Genomic DNA, 16,863 nt, shown 5'->3' on the forward strand with positions numbered 1-16,863 from the left:
TTTGTGCTCCCACTTTCTATGGTGGAGTCTCCCCAGTTTGAAATTCCCTGAACAGATCTAGCTAGTTCTAATACATTCTCTGCTGCAATCTGAGCTCCCCAGCCAGCTCTGGCCCACATAGTGCTGAGGTCTGCAGCCCTTCAGCGGCTGGAGGCCAAATGCATCATAGGCCCAGGCCAAGGATCCAGGAAATTGGGGTCAATTTCTACTCCCTCGAGGGCCCTGCAGAATCATGAGGCCTGGGGTCTGGGGCTCCTGGAGGGAGACTCAGGGTTCTCTGAAGCCACATGAAGCTGTCTAAACTTTCCCTGAGCTCACACAGAACTTCTAGGGGTGGACTCTGCAAGTCCTCTTGCAGCTGCATGTTTGGGATGGGCCACCCTTCTCCCATGCCACAGAGGTTTCCACTGCAATTGGACCGTCCTTGTGCTGGCCCATGAGAGGCCCAGAGAGGGGCCCGCTTTCTCTTCTGAATCCTGTCTCCTTGCAGCTGTTTTCTCAGACAAGAGACCTTCATCCTGCATTAGTCCTTTCAAAGAGTTTACTCATTTCCTCACACACGCACTCATTCATTTATTCCCTCATTCACTCATTTCCTCCTTTACTCACTTTTCATTTATTTCCTCATCCACACATTCATTCTTCTTGTTTATTAAACAAATTCATTCCATAACTCCCTACGTATTCACCCCATCTTTGTTAAACTGTTCTTGAATGAATAAAAATATCTATTAAGTGATGAATGAATGAACCAGGTGGCCAGGATCTATTAAACATTGTGGAAGGCCTTGAGGATAGGGAGATGAATAGGCTACCTTGAGGAGCACATCATCTAGGTGGGAGCAGATGATAAATAAAGAGACAGAATGTGCCAGAGACCTTAAAGTAGTACGCTCTGTAGAATTGGGGCATCATTAGGACAGGATGGTTTGTGCCAGATAAGGCATTTGGGCAAGAGGGCAGGGCAGATAAGGTATTTGGGTGAAGATGCATAGCAGATAGAAGGAGCAGTGAGTACATAAACATGGCGGTATGAAATAGCATATGGTGCATTTGAGAATGCAGGCAATTTAAACTGAAGTTCAAGGTTGGTGGTGGTGCTGTAGGGAGCAACAAGCTGGAGAATTAGCAGGGTTAAGGCTGCGAGGACTCTAGAGCCCAGACATGGGAGTTTGAATGGAAGCTGAAGGGTATGAGAGCCATTCCATAGGTTTTTGCACTGGTGGAGCACGGTCAGCTCCTCTGGCTTCATGCAGAATTTCTCTTCTGATCATAAACTTGAAGAGGGAGAGAATATACACAGCTTGTTCTCAGATAGATGGACCCCCTGTGCAGAAACCACCCATGGTTCTCCATCTCCAAGGGGTACAGTCCAAACTCCATCAGCTCACATAAGTCCCCACACCTGATCTGCCTTCCCAGCTCATCCTCCTCTGTTTCTCCCCATGGATCACAAGACCAGAACCACATGGGGGCTCTGTTTTGCGGCTCACCCACTTCCTTGCATTTGCACATGTCCTTTGGCCTTCCAGAAATGTCCTTCCATGCCTGTTCTGCCTGTGATTCTATGCATCCTTGAAAACTCTTTTCCATATATCACCTCCTTTAATAGGTCTTCGCTGCTTGTCCTCTCACAACCAGTTACTCTCCCTGTGTACTCACAGCACTGTCACCGAGCACAGTGACACTGACGTGGCTGGCTGCTCACATGACTGTCTCTCCCACTGGCTCAATGGGGCAGATACTGACTCACTTTACTTTTGGACCCCACAGAGCTGGGCACAGAGTGGGCACTAAGAAATGCCCTTGAATTCAGGGGCAGTTCTGAAATTCCTGTAGACCTGGACTTGCCATTAGAATCTTAGACATTGAAAGGGTGCTTGGAGAAAGGACCACGTCTGAAGCTGCATTTGCCCGCCACTTTGCAGAAGATTGAGAAACTGTATATTGCCTATTTTAAAGAATTGGGGGGAGGGCAAATATAGAAATATCCCCATACCATCCTCTTGTGCTGTTATTGCTGGAGTGGAATGGAATGGAACGGAGCAGAAGGAAGAGAGAGAAGGGAAAGGGGAGGGAGGAGGTACCCTGGAAGAGAAAACTGCACAGCTGGGCCAACATTGCCTGCTCAGCATATGGCAGAGCCCTGACATGGGAGGCTTTCTCATTGGCTGAGAGAGAGCAAGCATGGATGTCTACCTGCCTCCTAACAGCTCCAGGACCCATGTTCTTACTCAGTGTATGAATTGGGGTGCATTGGGCCCCTACCATCTCAATTAAAGAAAAACCAACTAACAAAATAAATTCTTCTTATTGAAATCTCTGAAAGAGCACTAAGCTAGGATTTAGGAAACCTGGGAGCTTTGAGCAAGCTTCTTCCTACACTGAGTCCTCAGTTTCCCCACCCATAAAATGGAGATATTAACAGTGCCTCTATTTTAGGATGGTTGGGTTCCCACCACTGTTAAGAAATTGTTTGGGAACAGTTTCAGAGCTCTGGGGAGATGAGAAATTGTTTCCCTTTTATTTGGAGAGGTTCATTATGTTGAGGGTGGGAGTTTCTCTGGGTCCTAACTGTGTTTCTGTGGCGTTCAGGGACGTGGGAGCAACGTCATCCACTGCCGGAAGGATGGCACCTGGAGCGGCTCCTTCCATGTCTGCCAGGAGATGCAAGGCCAGTGCTCAGCCCCGGACCAGCTCAACAGCAACCTCAAACTGCAGTGTCCCCAAGGCTATGCCATAGGTATGATGGGTGCATGAGGGTGAATAGTGGGAGGGGCAAGTCCTTCCGGGCCCTTGAGGCTAGTGCCTTGCTGCGTAATTGGGCACCTCTACCAGATGAGGCTCAGTGTGAGGCACTGGGGAAATGAAGATGAATAAGACCAGACCTTGCCTCTTAGAAAGAGAGTTAAGGCCATGAATGTTTATGAAGCAGTGGCAGGTGAGAGTACATAGTTACACCTGAGTACAGAAAAGCTGGCCAGCACCTCAGGGAACAAGGAAGCCTCCTAGAGGAAGGGACACTTATGTGGGGGACTTGAAAGAGTTTGTTGAGCAAGAAATGGCATTCCAGACACAAGGAGCCACGTGGCAAAGGGAAGGAGATGGGAAAGCACACATCATATTTCAGAAAGTGATTATGGTTGAGTGTGGTTGCCTTTATTAATCTTAAAATTTGAATAATGCTAATCATTCATGAGGACCTACAAGGGTCAGGCCCTGACTAGGCGCTTTAGAGGCATTCTATCTTATGGTCTCAATAACCTTGAACAGATGAGAAATTGAGACTTACAAGAGGTCACAGAACATGCCCTGTACCCTGAGGTCTCTCCTACTCTGAAGCCGGAGTTCTTTCCATGGCGTCTCAGGGCATCCAAAGTGAGGATAAATAGCATTTTCAAAATATTATTTGTGTGGTGATAGGCCAGCTCATAAACTGCTCACAGCCAGGGGAGACAACCTGGGGTTTGATGCCAGGGATTTGCCTCGTTGGAACCAGGCGTCTGGACAGACGCATCAATCATGGGCTCCAAGGCTTTCTGGGGAACTGGGCGTGCATTGAGTCTGACCTCAGTTGAGGGCAGTGAGGCTGACCTCTTGGGCTGATTCCCTAATTGACCATGATGAAAAGCTCAGGGAATTGGACGTCCTTCTCATGGCCAGTGTGATTTATGGGACAGTCACCGGGGATGTCTGGAGCAGAAGGTTATCTGTGCACACACTCACTCTCAGTCACACAGAGCCAGCATGTTCTGTACCCAACAGAACGAGCGTTATCACTTCCTGTCCAGAAGCCAGCCCTGCCATCAGAAAGTGGAGGTGCATGGGGCCTGACCACCTCCTTCTGAAGATGGAAACACATAGCCTCAGAGCACAGAAGTTCTTCACCTAAACTTAGAGTAGGAATCAGCACTCCTGCATTTAGTCCAGAGCACTTGCTTCTGTGTGGGTCAGAAAACACCATAGTGCGTGCTCTCTCTGATGATTCAGAAGGTACTTTAAGATCCTACAGAGCCACCAATCCAAAGGACCCTGACCAGGAGAGTTGCAGAGAGGTATGATCTTGTAGGGCTTGCCAATATAGGCATTCTAGAAGACTGGGGCAACAGTGTAGCAGTGGTGAGTAGCACGGGCTACTCCAACCCAAGGGCGTAGCTTTCTCTTCTCCATCATCCCTGATGGGCATGCATGGCTCTGGACACTTATGTCTGTGTTGGGGTCCCTACCCCCAACTCAATTAGGATATACAAGTGAATATTCAATCACACTCAGGACTGGCATTAAGCGGCCCTGGGAGAAAAATTCTGATTAAGTGACTTCTATGAAGAAAAACAAAAACCCTATGAAAACAGACTTCCTGCATGTCTGCATCCACTGGCACATTCAAACATATTCACACCTGCATAAACAAACACAAGCACAAATGCTTAATAACCAAACATAGACCCAAACACACACATCATGTGGTAAGCTCACGCCTAGCATGTACGCCTCAGCCAAATACCACACAAATACCTAACTCACACAAACACGTGCCCACACAGCTACACATAGCACACATGTGACACATAAGGACACATATGTCACAGGCACAAACACATCTTAATTCCTGAAATATGTCAAACACAGCAAGATGTGCAAAAGGCATCTCAAAGACATAGCTTATGGGGCCGGTCCGGTGGTGCAGCGGTTAAGTGCGCACATTCCACTTCGGCAGCTTGGGTTTCGCTGGTTCGGCTCCTGGGTGCGGACATGGCACCACTTGGCAAGCCATGCTGTGGTAGGCGTCCCACATATAAAGTAGAGGAAGATGGGCATGGATGTTAGCTCAGGGCCAGTCTTCCTCAGCAAAAAGAGGAGGATTGGCCCCAGATGTTAGCTCAGGGCTAATCTTCCTCAAAACAACAACAACAACAACAACAAAACATAGCTCACAAACATGTTCACAAATGCATTACACAGCCACTTTGTACGTGCATTGCATGCACATCTCACAACACACTTATGAGCCATAAGGCCTGGCTCTCTACTTGTCCTCAGAATAGTCTAGAGATAGGCAGGGGTGGGACAGAAGCATTTCTTTACCCACTGAGCTCTTTCATGGTTGAAACAGAAAGGGAAAGAAGTCTGTATGACGTTGGAACCTGAATCTCCCTCCCCTCCCCCGTACCCATGTTCCCATGGCCGTGCAGGCCCTTTCATGACTATGGTTATCCAGGGTGGGTGGGGGCACATGGGGGAGGGCTATGAGAGAAAAAGCCACGAGGGAACACTGAGGGAGACAGTGAGAAGGAAGGAGGGAAAGCGGGTTTCCCAGCTCTCTCCTCACCTCCCAGGTGGAGCCCCTCCCTGGGGAGAGCCCACCTCACCAAGGAGAAGAATTTGCTCTAAGGCCTTGTAAACAGGGATGAGATAGGTGTCGGTGTTTCGGGCTTGGAGGCTGGAGGGCACATTCTGGAGCCACCCAGAGCGGCTCTCTCTGGGCCCCTCCCCAAGCAGCTTGGGGAGGCTGGCTCTGTGGCAGCTAGGAGCCATCAGAAAGTTGCTGCTGCCACCACAGCTGCCACCCTCCCTCCTCGTCCAGGGAAGGAGTGGGGGTGGGGGTGGGCCTGGTGAGATCACTGCTCTGTAATGATGCCAATTAGGGCTCATATATCACAACACAGCAGCCTGGTCTTGAAGCCCAAGAGCTGTGCATGGGGGAAGGGAGTGCAGAGGAGGGAGATGCAGAGAAAGAAATTAAGATGTGACTGTTGCATAGGGCAGCAATGGCCTACTGTGTTGACCATATTTTTTCCTTTTTTTGCCCTCTTGGGATAGGATAGCCTTTGTCTATTTCTCAGAGTCTGCATCTTCTTTTTTCAAAAGAATTTTAGCATCACAGCCTTGCTTCATCCTTGCTCCCTAAAACCTCCTTTCGAATTGATCTCATGACAAACACACACCACCAGGTCTCTCTGACAGCTCAGTGGTTTTCCCCCTTATTCTCATCACTCATCTTTTTGTCTTTTTGCATTCCCCCCATTTCTTTTCTCTCCTGTGGCCCTTCATCCATCTCCATCCCTTTCCACTGCTGCCTTCCTTTCTCTTTCCTCTATATGGCTCCACTGTATCTGTCTCTGGGCTTGGAAGTCAGAGAGACATGGGTTTTCATTCATGGTGCTCTACTAGCCAGCTCTGTAACCTGAGCTCTGTGCACTTGGCTCTCTCACCTGTGATATGGATGTGGTGACACCTGTCTCACAGGGCTGGGTTTGCAGGAGAATGAGGGACATATGAAAACTACCTGGAAAGGCCAGGAATCTCCCCGCTTCTGGCTCAGTGTTCCCATACTTAAAGTGAACAGGTTGTAAACATTGTCCTGGCCCTGCTACCCCCACCCTCATCTCCTCTTCAGTACTCGTGAGTCTCTTAGACTGAAGAGGATGATGAGACGGTAACAGGAAGGGCACTGGATAGATAAACTATCTCTATAAGCATATGTGTATGTATATGTATATATGTATGCATGTGTATATATATATATATATACACATTGTATATGTATAAACATTGGAAGGGAGCCTTTAGAATGGCTAATAGAATAGCATATTTAAAACTAAGAGTTGACTGTCTCTTGTGAACCACTTAGTGTTCAAGGGTGGTCTTGGCACTGAGGCGGGGAGTGACCTCCTTAGGGCCCTGGTCAGATTCTGACACGTCAGTTCTTTGCCCACATGAATGAGCACCTTTTTGGAATCCTGGGGACATCTCAAGGGATAGGCTTGATTTTCAGGAGACTTCAGAATGTGTGAGGTCAGGGCAGAGAATCAATGAGGCAAATTATGGTCAACTTGCCAAGCCACAGCTTGAAAGTCAACTGTCTTTACGGAGAAGTCTCTGGACTGATGGCTTCTGTATGCTCACCCTGTCCCTGTTAGTCATCCATGCCTTCATTGACTCATTACCAGATTCATTTTTTCATCCCTTTACCAATTTATTTAGTTATTTATTCATTCCTCATCCATTTATGTACTCACTTAATGCTTCATAAGACACCTAAATTCCCATTCATCATTCACTCCTCATGCCATTAATTCATTCACTCACTTGCTCATTACCTCATTCATCTATACATTCATCACTCATCATCTCTTTCATTAATTTCGCAAATACTTATTGAGTACCTACCATCTGCCATGCACAATGCCAGGCTCTGGGCATAGCAGGGAGCACAGACAGTGCTGGCCTTACAGTCCAGCTGGGAGGAGAGCTATTGATATAACATAACAGTCACCAGTGGGAAGTGGTAATGTGACAAATGCTGTGATGGATGACCATGAGAGGGTTTGGACTGTCAGGAAAGCATATAGGCCTTCTCTGAGCAAGTGGCACTTGGACTGAGGTCTGAAGGATCATTAGTAATGCGCTAGTTGAAAAGGAGTGGGAAGGGTCTTGAGGCACGGGGGAGGCATGAATCCAAGCCCTCTGCAAGGAGAAAGCATGGGGCTAAGAAGCTGGTGTTGCATTTATCTGCTCACCATTCACTCGACTGATGCTTACTGATCAATCCCTGCATGTCAGGCACCTAGTCAGGCTCAGATATGAATAGACCTCATCCCTGCCCTCCCAGGGCATCAGAGTAACTATGAAAGGAGGTATGAGGGGGTAAGGCCAGCACTGGAGCAAGACTCCTCAGTGCCAAACACTGCTCTCATTCAGCTGCAGAAATCAGGGCAGGCTTCTTGGAAGATTTGAACTGGGCCTTGAAGAACCCATAGGATTTGACCATGAGAAGGTATATGGGGGAGCAATGATTTAGGAGAAGGGGTGAACAGAAGCAGAGGTACCAGAGGCGAGGAAATGTGTGACTCAGATGGAAAACCAAGTGGAGTTCAGTCTGGTGGGACCAACAAAGCGTGAAGGTGGTTCATGGGAGATGAGATTGATCAGACTATGGGAGGCCATGAATGCTGGGCAAAGAGGATTGGAATTTGTCCTTGATGTGGAGAATCTTGGAAAGGTTTACAAGCAGAGGAGGAGCATGACCAAACTGGGCTCAGGGCCGATGAGCATGGCGTTGGGTGCTAGCTGGATTGGAGACAAGAGAATGGAGTCAGGGAGACCAGAGGCGGCCCTGCCAAGGAGTTCACTCCTTCCCACTGCCCTCAAGGATGGGATGGCCCAGTCCACTGGGGACCAGGAAGCGGCAGGGCCTGCACTGTATGAGAGCAGCCCACGGGGCTCAGCCACCACCTTGCACTCTGCTTCCCCTCAGGGTCGGAGTGTGCCACCTCATGCCTGGACCACAACAGCGAGTCTATCATCCTGCCAATGAATGTGACTGTACGTGACATCCCCCACTGGCTGAACCCCACACGGGTGGAGGTGAGTGACCGGGACTGCCCACCTGCAGCTAAGGGGAGGGAAATGACCTTGTTGAGCACTTACTGTGCCCTAGTTCTGCATTAGTCCTTTTACATACGTTAAATCATCTACTCAGCACACCTGCTCTGTGGGGTGGGGACTTGTTCACAATCACTGCTCCCGTCCTTAAGGATTCAATACTTTCCCTCTGTCAGGTCCTGTGCTTTTTATTTACTGTCGCACTGAATCCTGATGATAGCCTAGGAATAAGAGGACTAATGTCCCCAGTTTACAGATGTGGAAACTGAGATACCAAGAACACATAGGTAGAAGGCGCAGAGTCAGCTCACAAGCTTGTCTAACTGGCAAGTCCGTACTCATAAGGATGGTGCTGTTTGACTTCTCTAGGATAATGCCTTGGAAGGCCTTCCACATCACACAGCCTAGATCCCTGGTATCTTTCTCCATGCTTTACTTGTTTGGTGGAGAGCAATTAATATGTGATATGGGGAACGAGGAACACCTATTGTTTATGAAGCACCTGCTATGTTTGCGTGCCTGGCACTTAGTACACAAGACTGCATTCAAATTTCAGAATGGTTGTATGGAGGACAGGTCATTGTCTGCATTCTTTACTGCGGACGCTGGGATCCCAGAGTGACTCAGGAGCCCAGAGTAGGCCTGGAACTCCTCCCATGGTGCCAGGCTGGCATGCCCCTCGCCAGAAGACCATGTAGGCCCCTGGCAGCCAGTGTCACTGTCTGGTTTGCTTTGAGACTGACCACACCCATTTTTCTTTGTGTCACCTGGATCCATTGGGGTCCCCAGAGCTGATGGGGGACCCCGCTCTTGTCCTCCAGGGCAGTACAGATCCCAGGCTTCATGTATGAGCTCTGGGCACTAGCTCCTCACCCTGAAGAAAGTGAGAGAGGAGGCAGGGGGTGCAGGGCGAGGTTCAGCTATGTCTCTCTCCACCAGCCTTTCTGCCTGGTGTGCTGGGAGGCCACACCACTGTCTGCCCTCCTGCTGCAGATCACACTCCGGATAGCTGGGCAGAACCCGATACTAGGTATACTATTTCTCAAATGAGCTGAGGGCATGGCTGCAAGGGCTTACTCAGCACTCTGGGCATGTGGACCTGGCGCTGGGCCTGGCCAGGCCCCTTCCCCCAAGCACCCCAGCCTTCTCCTCCTCTCTTTTCTCCTTCCTCTTGCTCTTCTTGTACAGCTCTCTGCCCCCATCTCCAACTTTATTTCCTTTTCCTGCCTCTATTTGCACTCTTTCTCTCTTCCCTCTCTCAACACCTCCATCACCTTGTTCTCCTCCCTCCCATCCACGCTCTGCCTCCATCTCCATCCTCTCTGTGTCCCTCTGTCTCTCTGCCTCTGATTCTCCCACGCATCCATGAGACAGCTGCCTTTCCCTAACTCAGGCTTCTTCATCTGTTTTCCCTACTCAATGTGCCTTCCCCACTTCTCACCCAGAGTGCCGCATAGCTTCTCACCTAAGGCTCCAATGAATGCTAATCTGCAGTCCCACTCAGGAGCATGCACAGGGCCCAAATGTCAGAATCTCAGGAAGCTGGAGATCATAAAGCACAAGCCCCTCATGGCACAGATGGAGAAACTGAGCTGCAGAGAGGGAGGGGACCAAGCCAGGGTCACACAGCTCCAAGCTCTCCTTCCATACCTCCCTCCCCTTCCTCTACCCTACCCTGACTCCCACACACCCAAAGGCAGGGGACTTCCACTCCCACACAGAGCAGACACAGGAGACCTCCCTCACACCCCAGTCCTGGAGGTCTTGGCCTGCAATCCAGACCAGGTTCCCCTGGCCCAGCTCCCACTCAGCCGTTTTCTCTGCCCCACCCCTGGTGAATTCCCACCCTTCCCTCTGTAAGCCCCGGGCACTAAAGAGTTCAGTTATAATTTACTGTGAAATAAATCCAGGGATTTGAAAGCCTGCAAGCCCCACTCCCCAGTTGCCCACCCGCCGCCTGCCTGCCCCAGCCCCCACCCAGTTCCCTGGTCTGCTGGCCTTTATTGATGCCAGCCTACCGAGAGAGCCGTAACGAGGTTCAGACCTCCACCAGTCTCCGGAGGCCTCATTATCCAGGAGGAAAAAAATGTGGTAGAAAAAGGGAGGAGGGCGAAGGGCAGAGATTGATGATTTCCAGGAATAAGGCAGAAAAGCTGGCCTCCGCTGCACCCTTGCCCGTGGTGTGGTGAGAGCTACAGAATAGTGCTGCTGGTGCAGGCGTGGCCAGGCCAGAGCAGGCCCAGGGTGGCTCCGCTTGCTGAGGGTCCGCCTCCTAGTGACGGTGCAAGGTAGATGGTTGGGGACAAGGCTCTGCTCCAACTGCCGTCACCTATATCCCCAGGGTAAGAAAGTGGGACACGAGGGACCAGCCCAGTGGCACTACGGTTAAGTTTGAACGTTTTGCTTCTTGGCGGCCTGGGGTTTGCTGGTTCAGATCCCAGGTGTGGACATGGCACCGCTTGGCAAAAGCCATGCTGTGGTAGGTGTCCCACATATAAAGTAGAGGAAGATGGGCATGGATGTTAGCTCAGGGCCAGTCTTCCTCAGCAAAAAGAGGAGGATTGGCAGTAGTTAGCTCAGGGCTAATCTTCCTCAAAAAAAAAAAAGAAAGAAAAGAAAAAGAAAGTGGGAGGCGAGAACTGACATTTAAGGGATGCCTACTGCGAACCAGGCACTGGATCAGGCACTGTTCATTCTGTATTTGCACCCTCCCACCACACCCACCCCACACACACCCACATACACACACACCCCTATGAGGTGGGTATTAGTCTCCCCATTTTTCCAGTGGAGGAAATGGAATCTCAGAGATGGAAGGCACTGCCTAAGGAATTGAAGAGCAGCTCAGTTTACTCCAGCTACCCATGCAGCCTCTGTCGAATGTACAAGGAAAATAATAAAGGCAAAATGTTTACTGATTGCTTACCAGGGATGTGCTGGTAAATGGTCAACAGCTGGCTCCCCCCAAACAACTCTGATTGGTAGCATTTGCCATTTACTGTGGTGTAAATATTACCACTGTAGCTGATGTCCTGTTTTCTAGGTTTCCATCACTGCACACAAGGGTGGGAAGAGACGGGCACTAGTGCCCCTTGTGAGCTCATGCAAGCCGGCTGCAGCCCACCCACCACTGGTGCTTGTCATGTGATGGGCTCTGTTGTAAGCACTCTGAATGTATTGGCATATATGATGAGAATGATGACCTCTTAGATGAGTGCAGTATCGACATTGAGGCCATGTACTAGTGACCTTTATGAAGGTAGGCCCAGGGTCATCTTATTTACCATGTATGCCCCTCAATGCCTAGCAGATAGTAGATGCTCACTAAATATTTACGGTTGCTGAATTGGGTGACCAAGGTTCTAGTTCAGGCCAGGAACCGTCTTGCTATATATGTCCTTGGACAAATACTATCGCTTTTTTAGGCTGCAGTTTCCCCATCTATGAAATGACGATGGGCCCAGATGGAGAGTCACAAACTCAACACCTATGAGAACCAGGCAGATGGAATAAATGGGTGAAGCAGGCCAAGTCCGTCATTCTGTCTATTAAATATCTAGACAAATTATTAATAGTAGTAATATTTACTACAAATATTTCAGACAGATGGAAAGACTTAAAGAAAATATAACAAACACCCATGAATATACTCCCCAACTTAAGAAATAAGATTTTACAAATACAGTCGAAGCTCTTTTCTTCTTATTGAGATATAACTTATATGCTCATCTTAGGCATAAGGCTTGATAAATTTCTATGTTTGTGTCCGCTGATGAAACCATTACCCAAGTCAGATGAGGACCTTTCCAACTCCCCAGAGGGGCCTCCCCTCCCTGTGCCAGGCAATGTGCCCCCTCACCAAGGTAACTTCTATTGGTTTTGCTTATTTTTCTTTTTCATTGAGGCATAATTGACCGATAACATTATATTAGTTTCAGGTGTACTATAACTTTTTAGTTTTACTTTCATAGAGAAAAACACTCTGTCCCTTTATTTTTTAAAAAATTCTCTTCCTTTGAAGCTCTACCCACACACATACATACGCACTTTTGAAAGTGATAGGGATACAGAAAAGTCTTGCTCTAATCTAATAAATGAGACAATACAAATGCAGTGACGGATGGAAATGCCCCTCAAGGTCCGTGCTGGAAAGACTGCAGGGAATGGTGGAGACTGTGGTGAAGTGTGGAAAACACATGTTGCTTCCAAAGGAGGATACTCTAGCCTTGTGTGGCATTGTGGAAATGTAGGTGCGGTGTGGCCAGATTTTCCATTTTTCTTGAGTACAAGAAATCTGGAGTCTTTAAAATGTGAAATTTCTCATTTTTTTTTAATATTGGCAAATAATTTTGACTTCTGTTAATCACTTTGTGGCCAAACCAAACATTTCTGTGGGTTGTGTAGCCTGGAAGCTGTTGGCTTGCAGCCTTTGGATGAGATAGACTCTTCTATCCCTGGACGTCTAGAATTCAGGGTGGCAGCCTCTCTCTTGCCACTCATAAGGAGTACCTCCAGTCGGTCCTGCTCTTCCACTTGTGCAGGGGTGCTGGGAAAGTTTCCCCATAGAAAACGAAGTTCACAACCTTAGAGGGTGATAATTCCTCTCAAAAGCTGGAACCTTGGCTTTTACTATGGCTTTTGGAAAAAGCGTGGAAGGAGGAAAGAGAAGAAGAAAGGAAGGAAAGAAGAAAAGGAGAGAGGGAGGGAGGCAAATAAGGAAAGAAAAGGGAAATCACAATTTATTGAATATCTGTGATATGTAGGCACTATTTGTTAGGCAATTCCGTATATGCCGCCTCATTTTGTCTCTGCCACACCCCAATGAGATAAGTTTAACACCATTTTACAGATGAAAAACTGAGGTTCTGAGAAGTTGTCACTGCCCATTCACATAACTAATGTGGTTGAATTAGAATTTGAACCCAGGTCTAATTCTCCTGCATTTCATTCTGCAAGGCAACCACCTTACACATTATAAACCATAAACCTATGCAGCACTGGCAGACAAAGATGCAGAATTCATTCCTTGAAGAGAAGGCAGCACTGTGGAAAACCCTGCCAAGTGTATAAAGGTCAGAGGTTCTGAGGGAATATGAAGTCCAGTCTATCTGATGTATAGAAGGAGATATGTGCCCTGGAGGGGAGGATAGAGAGATGTGTCTAGAATCCAGCAATTTCTCATCTACTCATAGACACACTTATCCATTCACTCATTTGATCATTTGTTCATTGACTCATTCAAAAACATTGATTATGCACCTCCAAATGGCAGGTGTTCTTCAAACACAAGGCATACAGATTGGAAAATGCATAGGCTTTTTAAAAACTTACCCAGAAGAAAACCAGAAGCTCAGTAACCAATAACAAAAGGCAAAAATAAGTCAAATGATATAATTTACTCACAGAAGGTCCTAAAAATCAAGCAAAAAATGAGGAGAATAGGGAGTTCATCTTAGAAGATATCAGAAGGAGTGTCAGACATGGACCTCAGAAGGAGGAGGCTCTCTTAAGATGCTTTCTCACATGTCTTTCACTCTGCCTGGGGCCCATCTTCTCTGGGCTTCATGTTTTAGACACTGCCTCCTCCTACGTTTGTCTCAAAGCCTCTCTACCTTTCTAAATTGTGGTCTTTCCATTGATCAAAAGGGCAAGCTATTTTATACTTAAAGCTTCAGGGACTAGGGGAATTTGAAGGAGAGTATAGTGTTGAAAATATGTACCTGGAAATCAGACAGATGTGGGTTTAATTCCTGACTGTTTTTGCCTATGTGCATGATTCAGGGTAGGTTATTTAACTTCTCTGTGCCTCAGTTTCCTCTTGTGTAAACCAGAGTCAAAAATAGTACCTATCTCATAGTTACGGTAAGAATTAAATAGATGAAAGCTCTGAGCACAGGGCTGGGACTATAATATTTGGTCAATAGAGGGTTTTGTGTTGATGAGGATGAGGATAATGATGATGGGGTTGGTGATGGTGCTGTGTTGATGATGAAGATGATGATAGTGGTGGTGATAATGGAAGTGCTGGTGGTGTGATGATGTTGACAGTAGTAGTGGTGTTGTTGATGGTGGTGGAAGTGCTGTTGGTGTTGATGATGATGATGGTGGTGGTGGTGGTGGTGGAAGTGATGGTAGTAGTGCTGATGGTGGTGTTGATGGTAAAGATGATGACAGTGGTGGTGGTGGTGGAGGTGCTGGTGGTATTGATGATGATGATGATAGTGATGGTGGTGCTGGTGGAGGTTCTGGTGGTACTGATGATGATGGTGGTGTTGGTGGTGATGGTAGTGTCGGTGTTTATGATGATGATGATAGTGGTGATGGGTATGATGCTGGTGGAGGTAATGGTAGCAGTGCTGGTGGTAGTGTTGATGATGATAGTGGTAGTGCTGGTGTTGTTGAAGATAATGATGATGGTGGTGTTTATGCTGATGGTCATTGTAGCCAGGAAGAAAAAACAGTCTATTCTTCCTATGCACCAAGACAGGAAATGAAAGCCATCTTATAAAACATGTCTGAAAGCACTCTGACTAGGCTGGAGGTCTCAGTGGCATCAAGAGGAACAAGGCTGACATTTGAGGGGCCTCATCTGGGTTCTCCCAACTTGTGGTGTAAACAGCCTAGCTTTTCCTTCAGCTCCTGCTCCTGTCCCCTTTCCCAGTTCTCCTCACATACAGAGGGGCCCTGTAGTGAGACAGGTGGGGCATGCAGCCCTGAGGAATAGTGGAAAATCCAAAACTCTTGGAAAGATAAATAGGCCCATGCAGATAGTATAAAAGTCCTTTTTCTGAATTCACGTCAGGTAAACCTCAACTGACAGAAACTTGTACAACCACACCGAGACACTCCTACAGACGGATTAAATTAGCTCTCAAATAAACAGGGGGAGGGATGGGCATAAAATCCCTTGTGGATCCTAACTTTACTGTTTTCTACTACTTGAACCATTACTAAATGTCCCTCCAACATCTCTGAATTTGTGCTGGGACCAGATTTTAAGACCCAGAGATGAAAGTCTGGTTAAAACTTCCCAGAGGATGAAAGCAGGTGATTTTCTCACTGCTTCTGGCCCCATAGCCAGGAAGTGAAGGGCAAGAAAGGTGGCTGACGGGGCTGGCCTCATTGCTGAGTGGTTAAAGTTACGTGCACTCTGCTTTGGTGGCCTGGGGTTTGTAGGTTCGGATCCTGGGTGCAGACCTACTCCACTCATCAGCCATGCTGTGGAGGAATCCCACATACAAAGTAAAGGAAGATTGACACAGATGTTAGCTCAGGGCTAATCTTCCTCAAGCCAAAAAGGAGGAAGATTGGCAATAGATGTTAGCTCAGGGCAAAGCTTCTTTACCCCTCCCCCCCCAAAATAAGTGGCTGAGCTGGAAGGAAGAAACCCTGGAGCTACTCACATTCCTTCATTTGGTCAATATGTATTTGTTCACTGTGCTCCATGCCTGATCCTGAGGGAAGACAGAGAAGTCTAAAACCTAGGCCTTGCCCTCAAGAACCTTAAGGATGGTATTAGATTAACCATTTCCACATCATTTATCTCAATGCATCATCATAACAAGCTTATCACATTTTCAGTACCCATTTTACAGATGGAAGGACCAAGCCTCAGAGTGGAAATTTACAAAACAATTTCAAGTCAGGATTGCAACAACATCTGTTGTACTTCAATGCCTAAGGTCTTTCCCATATATCACTGTGTGTATGTGGACAGGGAGAAGGTAGACAGTGTCAGTAGAGGCAGTAGGGGGCTAGATAATTGATTTCACATTGTGAGACTGGTTGGCAAATCTTCAAGTTACATTGTTTGTCCAAGATCTTTAATTTAATTCAATCTAGACTAAACTGATCCTGTAAACTAGACACTGTGCTAGGCATTGTAATGATCTTCTGATGCTCCAGAAGACAGGAAGACGAGTAAAGAAAATATTGTTCATTGATAAAATCATCTCTATTCTGAGATGGATCTATTCATGTATAACATAAATATTTACTGGGTCAGGCACCATTCCCAACATGGAAGACCCAAGGGTGAACCGGAGATGCTATGGGGCAGAGAAGAAAGGCACCCAACCCGGTCTTAGCCAGATCATCATGTAATTCCCTTTGTTCCAAGCTCACCATAAACCTAATTACAGTTTGGCTCCCATATAAGTTTGCCCGCAGGGAGAGAATTGGCTGGTCACATGGATTTTCCACCTTCTGGCCCAAGTGACTATTCATTTCTTAATCAAAATTAATCAATTGGCACTTAGCCAGGAGAGCAAGCCCTGATCATATAGACTTCCACGGCTGGTCCCTGAAACTTACCTCTCATTGCAAATCTAAGCATTTGCCTCCATGTTATTTTTATTTTATTTTATTTTATTTTTAAAGAAATCATTGTAATCTGGCATGAAAAGTAAGACATCTACAGCAGAATAGAGAATGGAGCTTCTAGGATTGTTATGTTAGCCCCATTCCTGATGCTTTTTT

At 47.4% G+C, this 16,863-nt stretch overlaps 1 protein-coding gene across 1 annotated transcript in view; it reads left to right on the forward strand.

Annotated features, from left to right (window-relative positions):
- PAPPA (pappalysin 1) overlaps window positions 1-16,863 on the forward strand; it is a gene marked incomplete at its 5' end in the record, with an annotated part of 240,634 nt that overhangs the window by 200,577 nt on the left and 23,194 nt on the right. Inside the window, 2 exons of the mRNA XM_046676707.1 lie at window positions 2,596-2,743; window positions 8,258-8,367. Coding sequence (XP_046532663.1) covers window positions 2,596-2,743; window positions 8,258-8,367 — 258 coding nt within the window. The remainder of the gene's footprint in view (window positions 1-2,595; window positions 2,744-8,257; window positions 8,368-16,863) is intronic.

This window comes from Equus quagga, chromosome 1, assembly GCF_021613505.1.
Source record: "Equus quagga isolate Etosha38 chromosome 1, UCLA_HA_Equagga_1.0, whole genome shotgun sequence".
NCBI classification, from domain to species: Eukaryota; Metazoa; Chordata; class Mammalia; order Perissodactyla; family Equidae; genus Equus; species Equus quagga.